The 23,774-nt window shown below is 48.3% G+C and overlaps 1 protein-coding gene across 1 annotated transcript in view; it reads right to left on the bottom strand.

The window, feature by feature from the left end:
- The window catches only part of SLC16A2 (solute carrier family 16 member 2), a 113,118-nt gene that overhangs the window by 21,095 nt on the left and 68,249 nt on the right, over positions 1 to 23,774 (bottom strand). Inside the window, exons 2-3 of the mRNA XM_077307562.1 lie at positions 8,199 to 8,343; positions 829 to 1,291 (exon numbers count right to left, since the gene is read on the bottom strand). Coding sequence (XP_077163677.1) covers positions 829 to 1,291; positions 8,199 to 8,343 — 608 coding nt within the window. The remainder of the gene's footprint in view (positions 1 to 828; positions 1,292 to 8,198; positions 8,344 to 23,774) is intronic.

The raw sequence follows: 23,774 nt of genomic DNA, 5'->3' as shown, positions 1-23,774 counted from the left end.
TGCCATCTGGGACCTTTTGCTTTCCAGGCACATTAAAGCTTTGGCCTTCTTTTCCTTATTCCATGTTTGGAGCTAAATAGATGTTTCATGGCAGGCCATTCTAATGTCTGCTGTTTTTAATGTCCTCTTTCCCTACGTCTGTGACTGGGCCCTTAGGTGCTCTATGGAGGTATCTTGCTCTGGAAGTTACGGTATTGCACCCAGCCCCTGAGCTGTTCTGCAGCCACTGTGCATTCCTCTCGATGTGGAGGCAGCAGCCGTCTCTCTCTCCAAGATATTTACGCTGAAACAGCTGCTGCAGAAATCCTGCCAACCCAAGAAGTGGCTTACTTTGCTCACTGGTTGAACTATCTTCCACACCGGACCTCTAGGAACAGACTTTCTCTGTTCCTAGCATTCTCCAAGGCAGACTTTGTCAAATGTTTGACTGTGGAGGAGCTCTGAAATAAACATTCAGGCTCCGAGAAGCCTCTTAGCTGGCCACACCCCCAGAGTTGTGGGGAGAGGAAAGGGAAGGCAACTGTAAGGCACTCTGAGACTCCTTCTAGTAGAGAAAAGTGGCATATAAAGCCAACTCTTCTTCTTTTTCTGGATTTGCATGGGACAGAATGGCTGTTCACAAATTCCTCAACATGCCAGGGGTTCTGATTTAACATACAGGGAGCACATCAACACTCGGCTTCAAAACATTCCAAATTGCCTCCTGCTCTCATTGGATTTGTTCTTTATCACAGAGCAGTCAGGTCTCCTTCCCTTATCCTACAGTAGGCAGGATTCAAGCATCTTCTCCCTTCCCTCCCAGTCTCCTCCAGCTCATGATAATCTTACCAGGTGCACATAGGGTATGAAGTACCCCAGAACACTAGTTGCAATCCCAAAGGCCCAGATCCGATAGGACTTCTTCCTGAAGACCCTCATATTGAAGTACTTCCGCATCTGAGACATGCACTGCTGCCGCCAGCTTCGGCTGTCCAGCTTCACATGCTCCACATCATGGGGGTCGGAGGTCGAAGGGAACATGGGGCGGAAAGTCAAAGACAAGAAAATCTGGACAAGCATAAAGGCGCTGAGGACTTGGAACGTGTGTGCCAGCCCGATGGATCGGCCGATAATCTTCAAGAGGAGAGGGAGGCCCATGGAGAAGAGACAGCTGCCCGCAGTCACCAAGCCATTCGCCAGACCCAACCGCCGTTTGAAGTAGTGGCCGAGGATGACCAGAGAGGGCTGGAAGGCAAAAGAGCTGCCACATCCAAAGAGGACCCCGTACGTGAAATAGCGGACTTCGAGGGACCTGTTGGCAAAACAAGGAGCCTGTTACATTCCAGCATTATTTGATGTTCCATAGGATTCTCTGGGCAAAATTTTTACAAGGTAGGTTGCTGGGTCTTTCCTTAACTCTCCCCATTTATCCGTGGTTAGAGGAAAGCGGCCTATAAGAATGAATTCTTCTTCTTCAGTAATATCTCAGGGCTCTCTGAGCCTCACCTCCCTCGCAGGGTCTCTGCTGTGGGGAGAGGAAAGGGAAGGCGATTATAAGCCGCTTTGAGACTCCTTCGGGGAGAGAAAAGCGGCATATAAGAACCAACTCTTCTTCTTCTTCTTCTTCTTCTTCAATATTCTCATGCCACCCCTGTTCTCTTTTCAGCTCCCACCTGCTACCTCAAGGTGAGGGACCACCCTCTGGCTGATGGTCCTGCCTTGTGCACAGAATGTACAAAACCTGCAGAGCTTCAACAATCAGCAGAACACACTGGCAGGCCATACGCGCCACCGTGGCTCTGTGTTGTCCAGCCCTGTCCTAAAGCATTGCAATTCATATATACACTGCAGAAGTCTGAAACAAGCATATATTTATTGTTAAATCTGGAAAATGTTGTGGGCTCGCAGCCAAGTTACAGTATGCCTTCTTTTTAAGGCAAGCAATACTGAGAGGGGGCTTGCCATTGCATTCCTCTACATAGCAACTTTCAAGTTCCTTGGAGGTCTCCCATCCAAGTCTTAATCAGGGCTGACCCTGCTTAACTTCTGAGATCCAACCAGGTCAGGCTAACCTGTCCCAGGAGAAACAATGCTTGTGAGAAGGGGTGAGAACAGTAAACCAATTTGGGCAGATCTCAAAAACAGAACCTGAAAGATAATTATTATATTATGACACCGTGACGATTACAGCATGGCATTGTGTGGAAGCACACAAGCACACACACAAAACATTCCACTTCAAAAGGCAAGCACCTGTGGGGAAGCGGTCGTTTTAAACCTGCAGAAGGAGGTGGTGTTTGCTGCAGAGCAGGGGTGCTAACTTTTATGTTAAAATATTTAAAATGTGTTCATATTCTTTTCTGCCGCCCCCCCCCCAGGAGGACAAAAAAAAAAGGGATGAAAGGTGGATGAGACAACTTCCAAAATTGAAAATTTCATGAAGGGGAAGGGGACGTGAATATGGTGATAAACTTCCAAAAGATAAATGAATATTCACAGTTATTTTGAGGCATTTTATTCCTGTCTGTTATAGGTGCCATTATCTTTAACCGCAAGCTCAGAAAGTGGGCTGGTCTGTTTCACTGTGTTTTCTACTCCCAAGGAATTATTTCTAAGAGCTGCAAGGGGCCAAAATATCTTCCCTTCAGGAAGTTCCAGGCTAGATGTATTTAGAGAGCCATCTTAAACAGGCCCCCTCAGGTCTACTCAATGGCCTTCCTACCAGGACTGTGCAATCAACAGGTTGCATTCTGATTTGCTTTCCTTCGCATCAGGCCCAAGTGGCTTTCTAGTTGGGCTGAGCCACAGTGCAGTTGTCAGGCGCACTCCACGCAGTCTTCAATTCCAACGCTGATCTGCTTCTGACATCCCTAATGTATATAATTTGTCAGGCACCCAGTAATTGTGGAGCAGCACTATTCCTTGCATCCCTTGTAATCTTATATTTAAAGTCTTGTTCAGAGGATGTGTAAGGCATTTCCAGCCTGTGTGCATTTTATATTTGCTGCCTCTGTTCTGCTTCCCAACCATATTCTGCACGATTGCACCATTTCTTGGGTTTCTTGAAGCCTCAAGAATGTTTCAGGGGTTTCTCAATGGTTAAAAAAAAAGCTGAGACAGGCTGACCATCAGAATTACTCTTCATGGGCTGCATATTCTATTTGCCCCTGGCACTGCCTTCAAATATCCAGAAATTTCCAGAGAGCTAGCAAACTTACACCTGCTTTCCTTCTTCTCCATGATGCTCCCACACCCTGCCTCCCCTCGTCTGCCTCCGCCCTCCTGTTGCTAGCTCCTCCCTTCCCTTCTCCTCCATACTCAAGCCCCTTCCTCCATTTTCCGGCTTGCTCCAGTTCTGCAGGCCACTGGCAAGGATCCTCCTGGTTCTTCCCACAAGCCCCCCTTTTCTTGCCAGCCAGAATGCAGCTGGTGGCCCAGGAGTGGAAGGCCAATCAGTGGCCAAGGTGGCTGGGAGGCAGCTGGGAAAAGAGTACAGAGCAAGATTGCTCACAATTGTTCATTGATCACTGACTCATGTCTTCATCACTAGTTAAATTATATTAGCACATCTCTTCATGCCCTGGAGGCAAGTAATTGGCAGCCTGAGCCCAGGGAAAGTCAAGGACGTCTGTCTGGATTTCTCACCAGCCATTTTCTATTAAAGCAGCAGGACGGTAAACTCTCAAGCTGGGGGGGGGGGGGCAAGCCCTCCTTCGTTAAGGATCAGAAGCAGTTTTTTGTAGGCTATACTTGGCCAGAAAAAAAGGTTTTAAAATTATACATTTTAAGGGGGGGAAAAGGGAATATATTCTGGGCAGTCTCTGATGATCTAAATTATCTCAGCATAATGTTCAGTTCAAAGCTGTTACCATTTTGTCCCCAAGTGTTGGCTCCTAACGACTCTTTCCATCGTTGTACTATGCAGGCTTTGGAAAACCCAGAAGAAACTACCTGTTTCCCTTCTAAAACACCAGCCTACAGTCCCATCCTCTCTGAAGCTCAGCTTTATTGATTGAGAGTGGCTTCAATGCCAGGTTTTCTTTTCCAAAAAACACACATAGTGCCACAAATATGGTGCCTTGGGTCCACAAGAAAGAGGAAATACACTGTGTACAAGTGTCTCATTTATTCCGTTGCATGCCTGCCCTTTCTTGGCTAGTCAAGGGGGGAAATGCACGTGTTTGCCACATTGTCCTAAACAACGGTCCTAAAAACCAATAATCAAACTACATCAGGGAAGTGTCAAGAGAAATCCGCTTGTACAGATGAACAACCACCTCACAGCTACGGTGCACTCCATAATTCAAGCTGCCCTAGGACAAGATGACTTTGGTTTGGAGACCTGACGGTGCCAAGAAGCAGATTCTCCAACACATTAAGGCCTTAATTTCCCCTCACACCTTACATATAAAAAATAAGAGTATTGAAGGCTGGCTGAAGTGAATGCTGGGCAAATAATTATCTCAGAAGCAAACAAATAATACAGATGTTTACTTTTCATCTTGTTAAAAAAGCTCTACTGTTGCCATGGCCCTTCTGCCTCTATTTGAGCATCAGTCTCTAGTTCAGAGAAGAAGAAGAGTTGGTTCTTATACCCGGCTTTTCACTGCCAGAAGGAGTCTCAAAGTGGCTTCCAATCGCCTTCCCTTTCCTCTTCCCACCACAGAAACCCTGTGAGGTGGGTGAGGCTGAGAGAGCCTTGATATTAGTGAAGAAGAAGAAGAGTTGGTTCTTATACGCCGCTTTTCTCTACCCAAAGGAGTCTCAAAGTGGCTTCCATTCGTCTTCCCTTCCTCTCCCCACAACAGACACCCTGTGAGGGAGGGGAGGCTGAGAGAGCCCTGAAGAAGAAGAGTTGGTTCTTAGATTATGCTTTTCTCTACCCGAAGGAGTCTCAAAGCAGCTTACAATCACTTTCTGCTCCTCCCAACAGACACCCTGTGAGGGAGGTGAAGCTGAGAGAGCCCTGATGTTTCTGCTCGGTCAGGACAGCTGTATCAGTGCTGTGACTGGCCCAAGGTCACCAAGCTAGCTGCATGTGGAGGAGGAGTAGGGAATCAAGCCTGGCTTGCCAGATTAGAAGTCAGCACTCTTAATCACCATTCCATGCTTTCCTGAGACGAACCAGTCCTTCTGCCAGGCTCAGGGATCTGGGAAGCCAAACCAGTCAAAGCCAGCTGGTTTGCGGGTGGGGTCTTCCCCCAACTGCCCTGCTAGAGCTACCTGCAGAATAGTAGGTGAGTCAGTAGAAGAACAGGCCACTCAGTTCAACGTAAACCAGGATGTAGCTGCATGACAAGCCCAGAAGAGTGATCACTGGCATGACGGGAAGTTCAGAGGGGGACAGAAACATGCAAGGAAGGATGTGCAGCTCTTGCATGAGGCGATTCACTCCAACGAAGGTGCTCCTATGCCAGGGGTAGTCAAACTGCGGCCCTCCAGATGTCCATGGACCACAATTCCCAGGAGCCCCTGCCAGCATTCACTGGCAGTGGCCCATGGGAATTATAGCCCATGGACATCTGGAGGGCTGCAGTTTGACTACCCCTGTCCTATGCAATGTATTCTTTGGCCTTGCAAAAAGATCCATTCTTTTTTCGGGGGGGGGGGGCGGTGATGGTGGTCCTCAGCCTCTTACGGCCTGCAACAACCTTTCGAATTCGACCCCAGGGTATTGACACAATTATTGTGATGTTATTATTATTCATGCCATTTATACATCATCCCTTCCTGTGACGTCTTGGGGCCGTGTACGTATATCCAGTGGGGGAGTGGGAAAGGTACATGGAACACTGAACAGTACGAACAAGAAAGATATAAATGGTTAACAACGCAATGTATGAGTATCATTATCATCATCATCATCATCATCATCATCATCATCAGATATATATTTATTCCCCGCCACTCCCGAAGCTGGCTCATGGTGTGCTACATAAGTCCATAAAACCAAGTTAAAACCCCCATTAAAAGGACATAAAAATTCAATTACAATCACAACAAAGTAAGAACATGGTGGAAATACGTGGGTAAACTTGAACAACTGAAGAGACAACAGCAATGCAGTCAGTGGAACAGTCAGTGGAACAGGCTTCCTTGGGAGGTGGTGAGAGTAAATCAGTAGGAACTGAGTGGACCTGGTTCTGCCTGAGACCTAAAACAAATGGATTTTAACATCTGAATTATATCATGAAGCTTGTCTAAGACTCAATCGGAGCCCGTTTTGTCTACTGAGACTTGCTCCCTGGGGAATCAGAGGGAGCTCTTTCATATGCCCTCTTGCATGGTCCTTGTTAACTGAAGTCTGCAATAATAAGTCTCTCAATTTGGCTCAGCATTGGTTGGGTGGTGTTTACAGGTCTTATTTCACTGGGAGATATTTACTTAAAAGTACTGCACTTTTTAAAACGCCAAAATAAACACACCATAAAATGCCTTGTTATTACTAATTCACATAATTTTCCAGAAAATCCTTGACTTGAAAATTATGAATCTAGCCTATTATTCTAAATTTGGATCATTTATTTTTGGGGGAGACATTATGGCTGCCTTTTTTGTAACTATATGAAAACAATGCAATTTCTGAATTCCCAGGAAAATTGGCTCCAAAGTAAACACATTTGTTTGGGTCTCTCTAGCATGGTGTGCTGGTTAAGAGCAATGGCTTCTAATCTGGCGAGCCAAGTTTGATTCCCTGCTCCCCTACATGCATTCAGCTGGGTGATCTTGGGCTTGTCACAGCACTGATACAGCTGTTCTCCCACAGTAGTCCTGTCAGAGCTCTCTCAGCCTCACCCAGAACTATGGGTGCCTTCGTATTTATTTATTTAATCACAATTTATATCCTGCCTTCAGCCCTCATTATGGCTGCAAAGACGGCAAACAGATTAAAAATACAAATGTTAAAAACATATCTTAGAAACCATTAAACCCAAATAAAAACAGTTCAAATCAATTTAAAACAAGGCATGCAAAAACAATACATGCAAAAACATTGAATACCACAATTAGAACCTTGGGCAGGAAGGATGACTCATTGAGGAATTCATACTTAAAACAAAGTGTTAACCCCCTAGGAATCCATGAAACTCCCTGGGAAAGAGTAATAAGATTTTGGTACCACCAAGAAGGCCTTGGAAAGTAGAGGCCCCCATTGCAGAGCCTCAGAGGCTCCCCAGGTAGGGTCAAAAAGTGACCCAGGCTGCTGTCCAGTTCTCAGTGTGAGATAAATGCTACAACAGCAGTGCCTAAAAATGTTATTGGTACCGCTTTGAAAGTTATGCTGTTGGAAGCTGCAGCCCATCCACCACCCACCCTCCTCTCCCTGACGCCACTGCCCGATGCAACTCACACCTTTCCCTTCAGCTGGAAATGGAGGCAAAGATGCATGACGCCTGTGGGGCTTCCTGAATGCTCATGAGAACAACCTTGCAGAAGTTCAGAATTCCTGGGGAAGTGAGGACAGAAGAGGCATCAAAGGTTCCAATTTGGGGGGAGGGGACAAAGGAGATAGTGGTGGCTGTGAGGAAAGGGTGAAGACAGGAAGTATCCCCTTCACCAGCCCCCACCATCCACTACCTTAGGCCACAATGTTATTCATTCATTTGTTCATTTGTTTGTTCATTCATCCACCCACCCACCCACCCACCCGTCTGTCCGTCTGTCCGTCCGTCCGTCCGTCCGTCCGTCCGTCCATCCATCCATCCATCGTCTTTCTCCATATTGGGGACCAAAGCTGTTCACATCCTCTTTGCTTCTATTTGATCCTCCATTTGATCCTCCATTTGAACAACCCAGCCAACTTCCATGGCAGGAGTGTGGATTTGAACCTGGGTCTCCAAGACACTATTCTGACACTCTTAACCATTGTACCACACTGGCTCTCCAAATGCACCTTGATTCATTATAGAGACGACCCTGAAAACTGTTCTGTATGACTAGTAGACAGAGGTGACATCTTTAGGAAAATAAATATCTCTCCAAAGATAACTTTCCCCTATAAGGACAACCTTATTTCCTAGTGCTGGCTGCAGTTTAGTAAAATGTGCATGTTTGAATCTTGTCTATATTTTTGGGGAGAAAATCTGGAAAGCTGTCGAGCGAGCAAAGAGAGCCTCCCTGAAATTACTGCCTCCTCCTTGCTTGAGGCACCACGAGATGTGGCACATGAACAAGAAGCCAGCAGGAGAGCTCCGAAAAAGCTAGCGCCCGAGTCTTACTTTGTGAAAGAACTGGAGAAGAGTCCGATGAACGCAATCGCTGCTCCAGAGGCAGCCGTTGTCCTGCAGCCGATCCGGTCGGTGAAGATGCTCACAATAGGAGAGCAGAAGAAGATCATCCCCATGCCCAAGGATCCGACCCATGCTGTAGGAGGAGGAGGAGGAGAAATTCAGTCTTGGTGGGGTGAGCTGAGCAGCAGCAAGAAACAAACCAAGGTAAATTCCAGTGTTCTAAAGGTGTGAGCTGGATAGGAGTCCAAGAACACAGATGCACCATCTGCAATGGGAGCTCTGATTCTCAGCAGCTTATCTCTCCTCCCCAATCTTGTTAGTATGCTAGGTAAAGGGTAAAGGTATCCCCTGTGCAAGCACCGAGTCATGTCTGACCATTGGGGGTGACGCCCTCTAGCGTTTTCTTGGCAGACTCAATACGGGGTGGTTTGCCAGTGCCTTCCCCAGTCATTACCGTTTACCCCCCAGCAAGCTGGGTATTCATTTTACCCACCTCAGAAGGATGGAAGGCTGAGTCAACCTTGAGCCGGCTGCTGGGATTTAACTCCCAGCCTCATGGGCAAAGCTTTCAGACAGCTACCTTACTACTCTGCGCCACAAGAGGCTCTTGTTAGTATGCTACTGTACTTGAATTTAGCTCTTCTGCCGAAGACCAGTATGGCTGCCTTCAGAAACTAAAGGAAAAACAATCATAGAATCATAGAGTTGGAAGGGGCCATACAGGCCATCTAGTCCAACCCCCTGCTCAACGCAGGATCAACCCTAAGCATCCTAAAGCATCCAAGAAAAGTGTGTATCCAACCTTTGCTTGAAGACTGCCAGTGAGGGGGAGCTCACCACCTCCTTAGGCAGCCTATTCCACTGCTGAACTACTCTGACTGAGAAAATTTCCCCCCTGATATCTAGCCTATATTGTTGTACTTGAAGTTTAAACCCATTACTGCGTGTCCTCTCCTCTGCAGCCAACAGAAACAACATCCTGCCCTCCTCCAAGTGACAACCATTCAAATACTTAAAGAGGGCTATCATGTCCCCTCTCAACCTCCTTTTCTCCAGGCTGAACATTCCCAAGTCCCTCAACCTATCTTCATAGGGCTTGGTCCCTTGGCCCCAGATCATCTTCGTCGCTCTCCTCTGTACCCTTTCAATTTTATCTACGTCCTTCTTGAAGTGAGGCCTCCAGAACTGCACACAGGACTCCAGGTGTGGTCTGACCAGTGCCGTAAGAGATGCAAAAAACAGGCCATTGTAAAAGAAAACTACAATGGCCAGTGGACTCAAGTTCATTCTCCCTTCTTCCCAACATACCGTTGCAAGAACAGACAAATGTTCTAAACTAATTACAGGTTGTTGGGTTTTTGTTTCTTTTTTTATTTTTGCTTCCAAGAACCAATTTATTCAAAACCTCTTCTGTAATAAACTGAGACTGCTGAAAAAAGGACAGAATAATAGCGAAACAGGAGGGTACCTTGGGGGATCCGCTTCACACCCACAGTCTGGTTCCGTCTGGAAACAAAATATAATTAGGGAACGGGCAGGAGGGAAGCAGACGGGACTGGAACCTGGTTTCTTTGGTTAGGAACAAGGGGCACAGTGTGTAATCCAAGGCCTTCTAATAGGATTACATGGCTCCCTTCCCAACAACGATCCTGAACAGCTACAGAAATGAAAAGAGAAGGGTGGAAAAATTGAGGAGTCAGGATTAGAAGGGCTCATTAAACTGGAGGTGGCTCAAACTCTTATTGCCAACTGATGCCAAAGCAGCGAAATGTTACATGGGCACTGCAGGGCTTGTAACTGATGAGCTGCTGGGGTTGTTAGGGGAAATTACTGCCAGAAACCTGGAAACAAAAGCATCGGGCAGAAATTCCATTTAATGGGCCGGATTCAGAATGCAATTAAGACGGATTTGCGCACAAAGAGCTGCCATTGGAATCTGGGCCAAATTCAGACTCACGAGAAAAGATGAAAAGATTAGACCCGGAGTTCAGAAAACGTTTTGTTTTTTTAAAAAAGAAAAGAAAACTCTAGAACTGTGAGTTTACACAGAATTCTCTTTTCCCATAAAAATGTGCTTCAGAAAAGGAGAAAGGGGGAAGGAGGCTTCTGCAACTTGTGATGAAAGAAAAAAGTTCTGCCTCCAACTGAGAACAAAAACCCAAATGGCAAATCCATAATGAGGATTTTTTTTAAATGCCAGTTTTGCTGCTCAGCCATCTTGGCTTCCTCCAAAGGTATCCCAGGATCTGCAATCTGGTCTGGCTACTACAATTCTCAGAAAACTTTAATGTGTGGGGATTCCTATGTAAAGAAGAGGTGTGAAGCACTTCATGCAAATACTCCCCCACGGTTGCTGAAATTGCAATCAGCAAGTAACTGGGTGAAGTTAACTCTGTAGGGTTGTTGTTGTAAAGTTGTTAGGCTGCTAAACTGTACCTTTGTGCTCACTAGTGACACCTAATGGTCACTCTGGATTGCAATGGACAAATCCCAAAAGCATGACTGGGATTCCCTTTGTTTCAGCTGGGCTCTCACCCACTTCCTCTTTTGTCAGGAAGGGAAGCATCTCTGATTGGAGGAGCAGCTTCCTCCAATAAGTTGGGCTTGAATCCACACTCTGCCACTGGGTGTAGTGGTTTGGTGTAGTGGTTAGGAGTGCGGACTTCTAATCTGGCATGCCAGGTTCGATTCTGCGCTCCCCCACATGCAACTAGCTGGGTGACCTTGGGCTCGCCACGGCACTGATAAAACTGTTCTGACCGAGCAGTAATATCAGGGCTCTCTCATCCTCACCTCCCTCACAGGGTGTCTGTTGTGGGGAGAGGAATGGGAAGGAATGGGAAGGCGACTGTAAGCCGCTTTGAGCCTCCTTCAGGTAGGGAAAAGTGGCATATAAGAACCAACTTTTCTTCTCTTCTTCTTTCTGGTCTCTAAACAATACCATGTCTCCCCAAAGCTCTCCCAGTGTGCCTAGAGAATTAGTTTCTGAATCTAATGGTACCCAGCCAAATCACCTGCGTTTGCAAGCAGAACCCCCAACTAGTTGCACAATAAGAAATTACTCTTAATTGGGTTTTCCCCCTCCCTGTAAAAGAAACAGAATGGGTGAAGGGGGGGGTGGAGTAACTCCCCAATCCTCTTGGGCATTGACCTAACTGCTTTCAAAGTGACTATTAACAAAAGCAAATATTGTACTAGATTCGGGTTTGTTCCATGTAGGCATTTCACTCACCATAAGTTAAATGCTGAAGAAAGGATGGGAAAGCACCCACTTTGGGGATTTCGAGAACGCCCCAGAGACACGGAGGCAGGTGTGATTGCTCAAATGTCAGAAGGGAAGGTGACAACATCCCCCTGTGGGCCTTGCCCATCTCGTGAATCTTAACATCTTCCATGATTCACATCCCTGTAGACAGCATTCATGTTAGGACAATCCCTCTTTACCCACTTCTGTTTTTTACCACCCAATGGTCTATGGACCAGCTGGAGCCGCTTCCCTCCGACTTCTGGCAGGGGAGGGGCATGCATGAAGACACAGGTGCACCTAATGCTCAGATATTCAGGGTTGCAGAACAGCCAATTGGCAAGCAGAGGGTCATGCAGGGGGAAAGCAGACGGCCTCCTCTGCAGATGTGCATTCATAAAGCATATCTTTAGAATATAAGAAGAGCCTTGTCATGTCAGCCCAACGCTTGGTTGGCCTCTAACTTTGAAGGGTGAGCAAGCAGGGTCTCCTGACCCCGGGATTCAGAGTTTGACTGTCTCTGATCGGGGAGGCACTGGATGTCCTTCTCTCACCACTAAGCCCTGGAACACCATTTAGGAGTTACTGAGCTACAAGCTGGACCTGGAAAATACAGTCCAAAGTGTCTTGTGGGATAAGAACCACCGCAAAAGAATTTTTTGCTTGCTAACATGAGAAGTGCCTCTTGTGGCGCAGAGTGGCAAGGCAGCAGACATGCAGTCTGAAAGCTCTGCCCATGAGGCTGGGAGTTCAATCCCAGCAGCCGGCTCAAGGTTGACTCAGCCTTCCATCCTTCCGAGGTCGGTAAAATGAGTACCCAGCTTGCTGGGGGGTAAGCGGTAATGACTGGGGAAGGCACTGGCAAACCACCCCGTATTGAGTCTGCCATGAAAACGCTAGAGGGTGTCACCCCAAGGGTCAGACTTGACTCGGTGCTTGCACAGGGGATACCTTTACCTTTACCTTAACATGAGAAGACACGTGGCATTCAGGGTCCTAGTTTTCTGAGGCTAATCTTACCCATGGCTGGGAAAGCCAACACACAAATCCTGCTCCTCTCAGGACAGTTTTGGTCCTTCTAGTATTACTCAATTGTGTGCCACCCTCCAAGAGATACACCTAGTATGATTGAGCCTTTCGGGGGGGGGGAGTTATCTAGTAAAAAGGCCAGAATCCATAGGGCAATTTTAGGAGTATCTAAGGCTTCAGTCTTGTCCAGTGGAATTCCAAACTACTTTATACTAAAGTGCAGATTTTCAGGCCAAATGACACAAGACAGCTTTTATTAGGTTCCAAATGGTACACAACATTACGATACAAGCTTTCTAGTCCTCTAGAATAGCGATCCCCAACCTGTGGGCTGCGGACCACATGAGGTCCTTCGACTAATTGGAGGTGGGCCACGAAAGACGCCTTCTTCCCCCCCCCCCCCCTGGCCCTTTACAACGCACTTTGGGTGTCATTGTCTCCCATCACTCCCAGATGGGATTATCTCGTTGCAGAGAAACAAGCTCAGGGTTTCCATTGATTTGTCATTGTCATGAGTTAAAATTTCCATGAAAATAAAATGTTCCTTATGTTCCTTGTTGTGGCGTGTCTGTATCTTATTTTGAAGGGATGTTTAAACATTACCATAGCGATCAGAGAGCGTTCGGGCAGTGGTTGAGAGTAGAGGAGTAAACTACCCCCCCCCACCGGGCCTCAGTAAAAGGCGTTGAGTGGTCCTCGGTGAGTGGTTCCCGGCGTTGAGTGGTCCCCGGTCATAAAAAGGTTGGGGACCACTGTTCTAGAACTCTTCACCAGGCAGAATGTTACAAAAACTATATACAAATCTATTTCGGATGAAAAAGAAATGCATTAAGGCATGACGTCAAGTCCTGTTCAATGACAAACAGACCTGAGCTTGTTTGGAATAAGAAGAGCTGGTTGTTATGCCCTGCTTTTCACTGCCCAAAGTGGCTTCCTCTCCCCATGACAGACACCCTGTGAGGGAGGTGGGGTGAGACAGCCCGGATGTTACTGCTTTGTGAGAACTGCTTCTAACTGGGCTGTGACTAACCCAGCTGACTACATGTTGAGGAGCAGGGAATCTAAACCTGGCTCACCAGATAAGATGCCGTCACTTTTAACCATGACACCACGCTGGCTCCCTGGATGTTCCAGAAGAGAGGAACTGCTATCATATACCCTTGACTAAAGAACGGTGCAGTCCTTCTATCTGGGACATTTGTCCTCTTCCACCAAGCACGCAACTTCACGAGGGACACACAAGGAGTGGTGAGAGAGGCTGGGGATACCTGCCTAGGCAGCCAGGTCAACTGGATCAAACCTAGCGATCAATGGGGTGAGGGCAATCCGGCTGTAATGTCCGTCACCCCACTGATCACCGTAGATTCAGCTGATCTGGTGGACTGGGTTGGTGTCCCTGAACTCCCTCACGACGCCACGCGTGTCCCTCCAGAAACCACGTGCTTGGTGGGAGAGGAGGACCATGCCACAATGCATTTGAAATCGCCCCACTGAATCCAACCTCTTATTCATTCATTTCAAGGGGTTCCGATTCCTCCTTCTCACCCAGGTGGGTTCTCAAGGCAGCTAACAGTGTGGCTTTCAATTCAACCAAGTGCGAAGTCCAATCTATTACTCCCTGCCACAGAGAAAGCAAGAGTTCTTTTATAAAATCTACATTACATCAAACACAGCCCAAAATAGTATTTTTAACAAGGCCAGACAGGCAAACAGGATTTCCCTCTAGCACTGAATGCCAACCTTGCGTCTTACTTGTTATTTTTCGAATATCTGTTTCCAAAGCACCTAACAGCTGCTAAAACATTTAGACAGGTACTGATTTCCAGAAACAAGCACAACGGTCACTAACAGGGTATTAATTGGGAATCTGATTTGAATGTTCATTTGCAACCCCCCCCCGACCTTTGCCGCAAGGCAGCGTGAGTCCAAGCAGGCCTCACACACAACACTGTGTCTCATTCTTGGACGTATTAGAGCAGATTAAGAAGGAATGCAAAAAACTAAGAACTGCGGGCTGTTATGCACTAAAGACTTTGCCACCACCATCAGGTGTCTACTGTAGAAAAACAAGAATGGTTTGGCTGGTTTTCCAGAAATGGAAAAAGACCTTGCTTATAAGCCCTTTGACTGTGAGCGCTTGAGTCCTGTGGCTGCAACTCCAGAGTACTGGATCATTAATAATACAACACTGTGCAGAGTTATTCAACTCTACCCCTAATGACTTCACGCAACTTGGACTGAAGTGACACTTCCTAGGATTGCACAACCACACACTGCCCTGCGCTGGATGGCTGAGACTGGCTGATCTCATCAGGCCTCAGGAGCTCAGCAGGGTGGGCTCTCCTTAGCCACTGGATGGGAGACCTCCAAGAAAGTCCAGGGATGCAACACAGAGACAGGCAGTGGCAGCCCCCCAGGCATGTCTCTTGCCTTGAACACCCTACAGCCGCCACCATATAATGAACGCGGTCATCTACTGGGGTGGCAGAGAACAGGGAATTGGCCCTGCACTTCATGCTGATGATGCTAATTTCCCTTCCCTTATCTGGTCTGTCTGCTGAGTGTGGAAGCTCAGGCTGGTCAGGTGTAAAGGCCACTCACAGTGGGGTTATTTATTTATTTAACTTTTATGGCACCGTTCCTAGGCCAGCTAGCCCGTGGCAGCTTGCACCATCATCATCAATTAATCATAAAACAGTAAGGGATCAACATAAACATTAACCTCCAACCCCTCCCCTTCCCCAATCTGCTGCAAAATCATTGCAGTGAATAAATGCCCAGGGCAGATGTAACACAGGCAAGATGCCCAAATGTGGTGGTGGAGGACCAGATCTTTCTTGCCCTGGCCTCAACTAAATGCCTGGCAGAAGAGCTCCGCCTTACAACTAAATATGGGTTCTCTAAGATATTCCAGGGGGAACCCAAGCAGCTGCATTTTGCACCCCATTACTGGAGAACTTGTGCCAAAATATACGTCTCATGGTTTTTGAAAAAGCTTGGAGCTTTGCCAAAGTGATTTTTGTTAATTGTGATATTCAAAGCACTTATTCAGAATATGAGGCTCAACCACCAATGAATATATAGAAAGCAGGATATAATACTCGGGACCCCCTTTTGGTTGTTCATATTCTGGATACTAAGAGAGTCAACCAATAAAATTGAGAAAAAAAGATCCACTCAATCTTTTTGTCAATTTGATCTCGTTTATTGATCTACTGCAATTCTAGGTGAAATCAACGTTTTTTTCTTCAATGCTATCCATGGTCAGCACAAAGAACCTCCATATACAGAGGCAACATACCTCTAAATACCAGTACTCGAGGGCAATATTAAGAGAAGGCCTTGGCTTCTACGCCAGTGGTCCGCAACCCCCGGTCCAGGGACCGGGACCGGTCCGTAGATCAGTCAGTACCGGGCCGCAGCTCCTCCTCGTCCTCCTCTCCAGCTGCTGCCTTGGTGGCTGCCCTGCCACTCTGCCGCCAGCTCACCTTTGGTGCTCTCCAGTGGTTGCCATGGCTGGGGCGCCCCCTCGGCGTAGCACTGCGCAGCTGCTGCTGGCAGAGCCCCCCAGTGGGCGGCAGGAAGTTAGGGGCACTGGTGGGAAAGCAAGCGGAGCAGGGGCTCACACGGCGACATCCCTCGGCAAAAGACTGCCCCCCCCCCGGGCCTCAGTAAAATTGACCGGTCCCCAGTGTTAAAAAGGTTGGGGACCAATGTTCTACGCCATTTGTTGGCCTTCCAGGATAACTGGTTGGCTGCTGTGAGAATCAGTTAAGTGATACTAAACTGGGAGGGGTAGCAAACACAACTGAAGACAGCAACAGAATACAGGATGATCTTGATAAGCTTGAGAAGTGGGCTAAACTGAATAAAATGAAGTTCAATAGGGACAAATGTAAAGTTCTGCATTTAGGTAGGAAAAACCAAATACCCCAATATAAGATGGGGGAGACTTGTCTTGGCAGTAGCATGTGCGAAAAGGATCTAGGAGTCTTAGTAGACCATACATTGAACATGAGTCAGCAGTGTGACTCAGTGGCTAAAAAGGCAAATGGGATTTTGGGCTGTATCAAATGGAGTATCGTGTCCAGATCACGGGAGGTGATGGTACCGCTTTACTCTGCTCTGGTTCGGCCTCACTTAGAGTACTGTGTTCAGTTTTGGACACCCCAGTTGAAGAGGGATGTAGACAAAGTGGAGCGTGTCCAGAGGAGGGCAACAAAGATGGTGAGGGGTTTGGAGACCAAGACGTATGAAGAAAGGTTGGGGGAGCTTGGTCTGTTTAGTCTAGAGAGGAGGCGACTGAGAGGGGATCTGATAACCATCTTCAAGTATTTAAAAGGGTGCCATGTAGAGGATGGGGCAGAATTGTTCTCTCTTGCCCTAGAGGGACAGACCAGAACGAATGGGATGAAATTAATTCAAAAGAAATTCCATCTAAACATCCGGAAGAAATTCCTGACAGAGCGGTTTCTCAGTGGAACAGGCTTCCTCAGGAGGTGGTGGATAGCCATCTGATGAAGAGGCCGATTCTGTGAAGGCAAAAGAGTGGTAGGTTACAGTAGATGAGCGATAGGGATGTGTGTCCTGCATAGTGCAGGGGGTTGGACTAGATGGCCCAGGAAGTCCCTTCCCACTCTATTATTCTATGATTCTATGATTAAAGATGCTGGGCTAGATGGACCCTGGTCTGATCCAGCAGGGCTCTTCCTGTGAGGTACTACACAAGTCCTCTTTAGTTTTCCTGCAACAGCCTAACATGACTGGAAATGCTCTCATTAGGATCCAGCAAACTGGATCAACAGAACACATTTCTCTTGGAATGGCAGCTCTCGCTGATAAAGTTGGACCAAATCTGGGGTCAACCGGGAAATGCAATCATTCACTGTAGAGATTGAGCCAACGGCTGCAATAAACAGTTTGGGTCAGCAACACGCTTTGGTGGCTGGACGACAGTTTCTTCAAAGTCCTCATCGTGAAGCAATGACCCGAACAAGCTTCCTTGTTTTCTGATTATGATTAACCGGCTATCACTGCACAAACTTTGCTGAAATCAGCCCAATGTCCAGCAAGAAGCAACCGCCGATGGTTACCCCTTCACCTCTGTTTCCCTCCGGCAAACTCCTGGTCGAAGTTCAAGGCTTCTCCTCTTTGGACCTGTGTGAAAGGCAGGGCAGGGGTCTATGGAACCAATGAAGCCAAAGCAAAGGGCTGCAGGTGGTGGGCACGAGTCAGAAGGCAGCAAGATGGAGGCCTCTGTGGGTGAGACGTGCTGTTCCTGCTTTGCTCTTCGCCGGCTCGTATTTGCCCTGCCCTCGTCCAAACAGGGACTGCAAGCTTTGAAGCTTCAGAGTGAAAATCCTCGGCTGTTAATCAGTGAATATCCCTAAGTCAGGAGGGGAAATTGTCTGTCCTCAAAGTCAAACGGATAGCTTAATATCATAACCATACAGGCTCTGAGAGACACGGGCAAGAAGTTGTGGCAACTTCCAGTTGGGTCAGCTGGTGTCGGCGATCAGGAAGTGTCTGCGATGTGCACAAGAATACCCTCAGGAGGCAGCTTTCCATGTGGTGTTGTGCACATGTGACTTGGGGCTAAATCTTGAATGTTCTCACAATTATCTTGCCACTGCTTGGTGTGGCTGGCAAGGGCTAGGTTTTCCCCACTGCTGGCCATGCTGGAAAGGATCACAAAAACCAGCCCCAATACTCCTGGGCTTCACTTACCTACCTAGAAGTATGTTCCCTGGATTTCAAAAACCCAGGATTCGAAGTCATGTCCAAATACTGTGTTTGCCAGCGTATAAGACGACTGGGCATATAAGACGACCCCCCAACATTTCCACTCAAAATATAGAGTTAGTTATATACCCGGCCCGCCCCTGCATCTCCCTGTAACCGGCACTAGTGTGCAAGTGCCCATGTGCGAGCTCTATGTAGACAAGGGGTGGGCCGGAGCGCCACTGCTTCCCGCCGAGCAGAATGGGCCGGTCACACTGAAAAGGCTGGCACCCCTGTCTCGCTGCTGATGCTCGCCACAGCCACGCTGGATACTGCACGATACTAGATGGTATGTAGAATAAGGATCACTATGGGCACCTGGCGTATAGGACGGGCCCCCCCCCACTTGGAGGCATGTTTTTCAGGGGGGGGAAAGTAGTCTTATACGCCAGCAAATACAGTAAATCAATATTATGTATTATGATCACAATTTCAATTTTTGATTTTTTAAGGATGCAGTGTTCTTCTGTTCTTGTGTTAGGAGTTCATGGAAGGAGTTCCCAAGCAGGCTTCTCCCATCTTGTTAAATCTTCTAAAATAGTTTTATTAACCATTAAAACTTTTCCTTTTCTTTTTCTGGGGCTGCAGGAAAAAAGGAAAAGTCTACAAATCTTGAAGAAAGACATTTGGCCACTTTGAATCTGTAGATCGAGATGGGTAGCTATGTTAGTTGGCCTGTAGCAGCAGACAGCACCAGAAAGTCCAGGAGCACCAGAAAGACCAGGGACATTTGTGGCAGGGGAGGAGCTTTCAGGGGTCATTGCTCTCTTCTTCAGATGGATCCATCTGTCTTTATATCACAAGATTGACTGATGGATTTCCCTTCTATATGGCTAAATGTGGTTCCTTCTGTGGACAGGGTGTAGTCTGCATGAGGCTTTTTACCCACCTCCAGTTCAAATAAATCCCTCCCGTCTACACTGAATTTGATTTCCACTTTGTTGGGGGGCTTTAATTTTTTCCTCTGCAACATGCATGATTGATCCAGAGTGACCCTACCTTTCCCTCACGTTATCCTGGAGTGGATATAACTCTCAATATTTGAAAAATCGCCATCAGCAAGTGTGCAGCTTCCTGCTTTTTGTAGATTAACTCTGTACCCAGTAGCAAAGCAGTGTTCCCTGATTGGCCAGGTCAGGTCAGCTGTGAAGTTCCCAATGACTGCCTCACACAACCAGTCTCTGCACAAGGTAGTTCGGATTGCTCTTTGCTCGTAGGAAACACCTTCCTCTGGGGATAAAATTAGCCCTGATTGCTGAGCAAGAATTTTCTCTGTGAAGTGGGGGCTTCCAAAACCTATGCCAAGGTACTGTCTCCTGTCCTAAGGGGCTGGATGATTGTCGCATTAGCCTTTATCTGCTCTGGTGCCTGATGTTGCCAACCTCCAGGTGGAAGCAGAGATGACCCGTCAGCTAAAGATGAGTAGACAAGAAAGAATTTTCCAAGCTGGCGATGGCAAAAACTTTATTCAAACAATAGAATGAGTTCCTAGGTGTAAAACCTTGTTTTCGTATTTTATTTGATCAGTGAACTTATTTCTTAGTTTTTTTTCAAGGATACTAACAAAGTCTTCAACATACTACCTTATATTTCATACCTTATCTGTACACCGCCTGTGGCGCCGCAGGCGCCACGGACTAAATAAAACTGTAAGCCCTCCTGGGGCGGGATGTGTCCGGGATGAGGAAGGGTCCGGATTGGACCCTTCCTCATGACAGACAATCGGAGGCGAAGCGCCTGCCGATCGGTCCCTCTGATTCCCAGCAACTGCGAGCCGCGTGCAGCGTGGCTTGCAGTTGCTCCCGGCCTGACGCGGTGAGAGGCGCAAAGCGTCTCTCGCCGTGTCAGGCCGCCGCCCGAGGGAGCCCCCGGCAGTCGCGCGGAGTGCGGCTGCTGCCGGGGGCTTCCTGCCTGGCGGCCTGATGCGGCGAGAGGCGCGAAGCGTCTCTCGCCGCGTCAGGCCGCCGCCACTGCAGGACCGCCGGCAACTCCCTCCGAGGTCCCACATGAGATGCGGGCGGCGGCGGCGGCGGCGGCGGCAGCGACGTGATCGACGATGGCGCCATGACTGTTGGCGCCGGAAGAGCCGCCATCAACGGAGGACGCGGCGCCGCGATCCCAGGCGGCGCCCGCACAGCGAACGGAAGAGCCTGGGCCGTGATCGGCACAGGGGCCATGCTCTGCCGCGCCGCCAAGCCGCAGCAGCAGCAGCAACTCGCCCGCCAGCGCCACGGGCCGCCGAAGAGCCGCAGCACGCCGAGGAGCCACTTCAGGAGCCGGCGAGGAGCAGCCGGCAGGAGCCGCGGAGGTGCGCGCCGAGGAGCTCAACCCGCAGCCCAACCCACCGAGGAGCCACCGAGGAGCCGCCGCCCTCTTTCAGGTAACCTTCCGTCCCTCGCTCTCGCCCCTGCCTGCTAGAGCCCATTGTATTCTTTATACAATGGGCTTTTTTACTAGTGTTTTATATTTTAAGCCGTATAACTTGGGTCTATTAATATCAAAGGTCCATGAAGGTAGCTATCTTATAAATGACTCCTGGGCATGCAAGAAAGGGCCAGGAGAGTCAAGCACGGACACAGCCCTTCCTGCCCACCCACCCACTCTATGCCCAAGTCCACAGAATCAGCATCTCTGTCATACGGCTATCTAGCCTCTGCTTTAAAAAGTGGGTTGGGACCAGGTGACCCATTCCTGCCCCCAGTGCACGGAAGGAGCTGCGACTGCTCGGGAGACCCATTCTCCCTGCATTGCAACCCTAGTCTCCCACCATCATAGATCAGCCACTGCGATTTGTGTCGCTAAATGGTGAGCTCTGTTAATGCTTCTCCTGCCACTTGCAAAGCCAGGCCTATGAAGACCTCAAAGCAACAATCAGAAGGGTTTATTATTCCTTTCTGAATTGCACCAAGACCCTTTGCTGTGGGCCGTGGGGGCCACCCCGCGGCCCACATCCGCCTCCGTCCAAACATCCGCTCTTCCTGTTTTGGAGCTCTCTCTGGGTCTCCGGGGATCCAGCGTGCATATTGTCTTCAGCAGGATAGGAGCCCCCCAGGACACCTTCCCCTCATTAAGGCAGGACATTTAGCCTTGGCGAAAGCAGAAGCCACTTTGGGGACGCAAATCTGAAAAGGCCTTGAGAACCAGCCGGGCAATGCTTGTGCAGCTGAGAGGGCTGGCTGCTGCGGCCAGATAAGAACCAACAGGAAAATGTCCATTAAGGAGAACAGTAAGAAAGGTCCCCCAGCTATAAAAGCTAAGCGGGGCAGGGTCTCTTGGAAAAACTATGGGAGAAACAGGCTGGCTGGCTCCTTTCCAAGGTTAACCGGGCTGTGTGCTTTTTTCACCCTTGTGAATTTGTTCTTTAGGAACAAGGCAGTGTTCTAGCCAGGTAGCATCAAGCCAGAAGGGGCCTGCCAACACCTTTCCTGCCTGCCTGTCAAGTGTATACAGAAAGTAGGTGGGGCCTTTGCCCAGCAAGGCTTCTAATTGGCCACTGAAGAAGCCCCAGTCCCTTTTTATATTACTTCTGGTACAAGGAGGGCAGAAGGAGATGCAGCAATGATCAGACGGGCCCTGTTGCTGATGGGCCTCTTCCTCTCCCTACTTAGCATGACCAGTGCATGATGGGGAAAGCAGGGCCCTGCTGTGATGATGCCACAACCTGTATTTATCCACCGATGATGGGGAAGGGAGGCCCCAAATGCTCTGTCCTGGGGGCCAGGAACACCTTTCCACAGTTGAAGAGGCACTGGCTGTCGTAATCAGCTTTCTTCTCATACCCCTGTACCCCCTTCTCCCAAGACATTCCTACAGTGAGCGTGGGAAGTTTACACAAACCTCTTGCTAGCCAGAGACAGATTACAGGTTTCTCTTCTTATGCTGTGGGAAAACGAGGTGCTAATGGAGAGCAGATGGCTAAGAATCCCTGCAGGAAGCTGGAAGAACTCTCTGTTCTGTTTTGACCTGAGCGAGAAGGTCCAGAAAACAGGGATATGACATCCATGGGAAGACTGCTTCGCAGGCCACTCTCTGAAGATCAAGGAAGGTCAAATCCTGAATCTCTCCTGTGCAGAGGAAGGTGGCAGGAGGAGCTATAGCTGCGCAGAGCCAAACTCCACCTCGGGACTGACGTTCCCTCTCAGGTCCCCCTTAGCGCCGTTCAGCTCTGATGGACACAACCCTCAGAGAGGAGGGGAGGTTTGGTAAGGGCTTCTTGGTAAGGACACAGAAAGCTTTCCTTGTTATGCAGGGACAGTTGACCGCTCTCAGTTTGCAGAGGTAAATGGAGGGCATAAACAAGGTCAAGGTCCAACAAGCCCTGCTTCCTCCTGGGTTTCTTGGATTCTCTCCCCCCTCCCCATTTCTCAAGCAAAAGCAACTTTTAAAGGCTTGAGAATTCCTGCGGTTTTCTAAGGTGTTGGGAGGACCTGAAGAACAGTTATGGGTCAACCAATGCACATTGTTCCCCCAGTGCTGGAACTTCTTTTTTTTCTTCTTCCAGCAAGGGTGTCCTCCTCCACATGCCGCCAGCTGGGTGCCCTTGGGCTCGCCACAGTACTGCTAGTGCTGCTCTCACAGAGCAGTCTTGTCAGGGCTCTCTCAGCCCCACCTCCCTCCCAAGGTGCCTGTTGTGGGGAGAGGAAGAGAAGGCGCTTTGAGCCTGTTTTATTATTTTGTTGAAATTTTAAACCCCAGTTTTATATGTCTTATACATATTTTATGCCAATAAAAGGTTACTGACTGACTGACTGACTGACTGACTGACTGACTGACTTCTTCTGGTAGAGAAAAGCGGGGTATAAAAAAACAACTCTTCTTCTTCTCTTTGTTACTGGAAACGTATTTGTATGTCCCACCTCTGTTTCATGCCCTGAACTACTCTCATATCAAAATAGAGTCTACAGAACTATACACAGATACTGGAGTCTGGAGGAGCTACCCTATTCTTAAAAAGACCTGGTTAAAGTTCCAAAACAGTCTACGTGAGCTACACCAGCAGCGGATTGTTCCGAAGCCTACAATTTGCACGTGCTGGCAGGGGAGAACAAGTTCATAGACCTTCCACTGAGTTGCTTAATCCCTCCACTCCTGCCAAGGGCAGGTGTGACATTAGAGCAGCTAGGGGGAGGGCAGAGAGTCCCTATTTGCAAAGTCCAACTGTAGCATCCAGAGGATGGAGCAAATAGAGAGAAAAAAAGGTCTTCAAAGCACTGAGGAGGTAGGGTGCAGGGCAGTCTACAGATGGGGCTACAGTTCATTAACAAAATACCATTAGTGTAAGATGGCTACTGCTGAGACCGGTTCAGACCACTGATACTCAGACTGCGCTTTCCCAAACCAGTTATGTGAAATCCCACCAGTGGAAGCTCCTGGCTCACAGCCTGGGAATGTTTATCTCAAAAGGGACATCGTGGAGCTGGGAAACGGATAGCGGAGGGCAACCAAGATGGTTGGTTTTGGATTGTTTCTTGTATTGTTTTCTATGTTTTATGTAAACCGCCCTGAGCCTC

Source organism: Paroedura picta, chromosome 13, assembly GCF_049243985.1.
Source record: "Paroedura picta isolate Pp20150507F chromosome 13, Ppicta_v3.0, whole genome shotgun sequence".
Classification (NCBI taxonomy): Eukaryota; Metazoa; Chordata; class Lepidosauria; order Squamata; family Gekkonidae; genus Paroedura; species Paroedura picta.
This window is presented reverse-complemented; position numbering and strand designations above follow the sequence as displayed.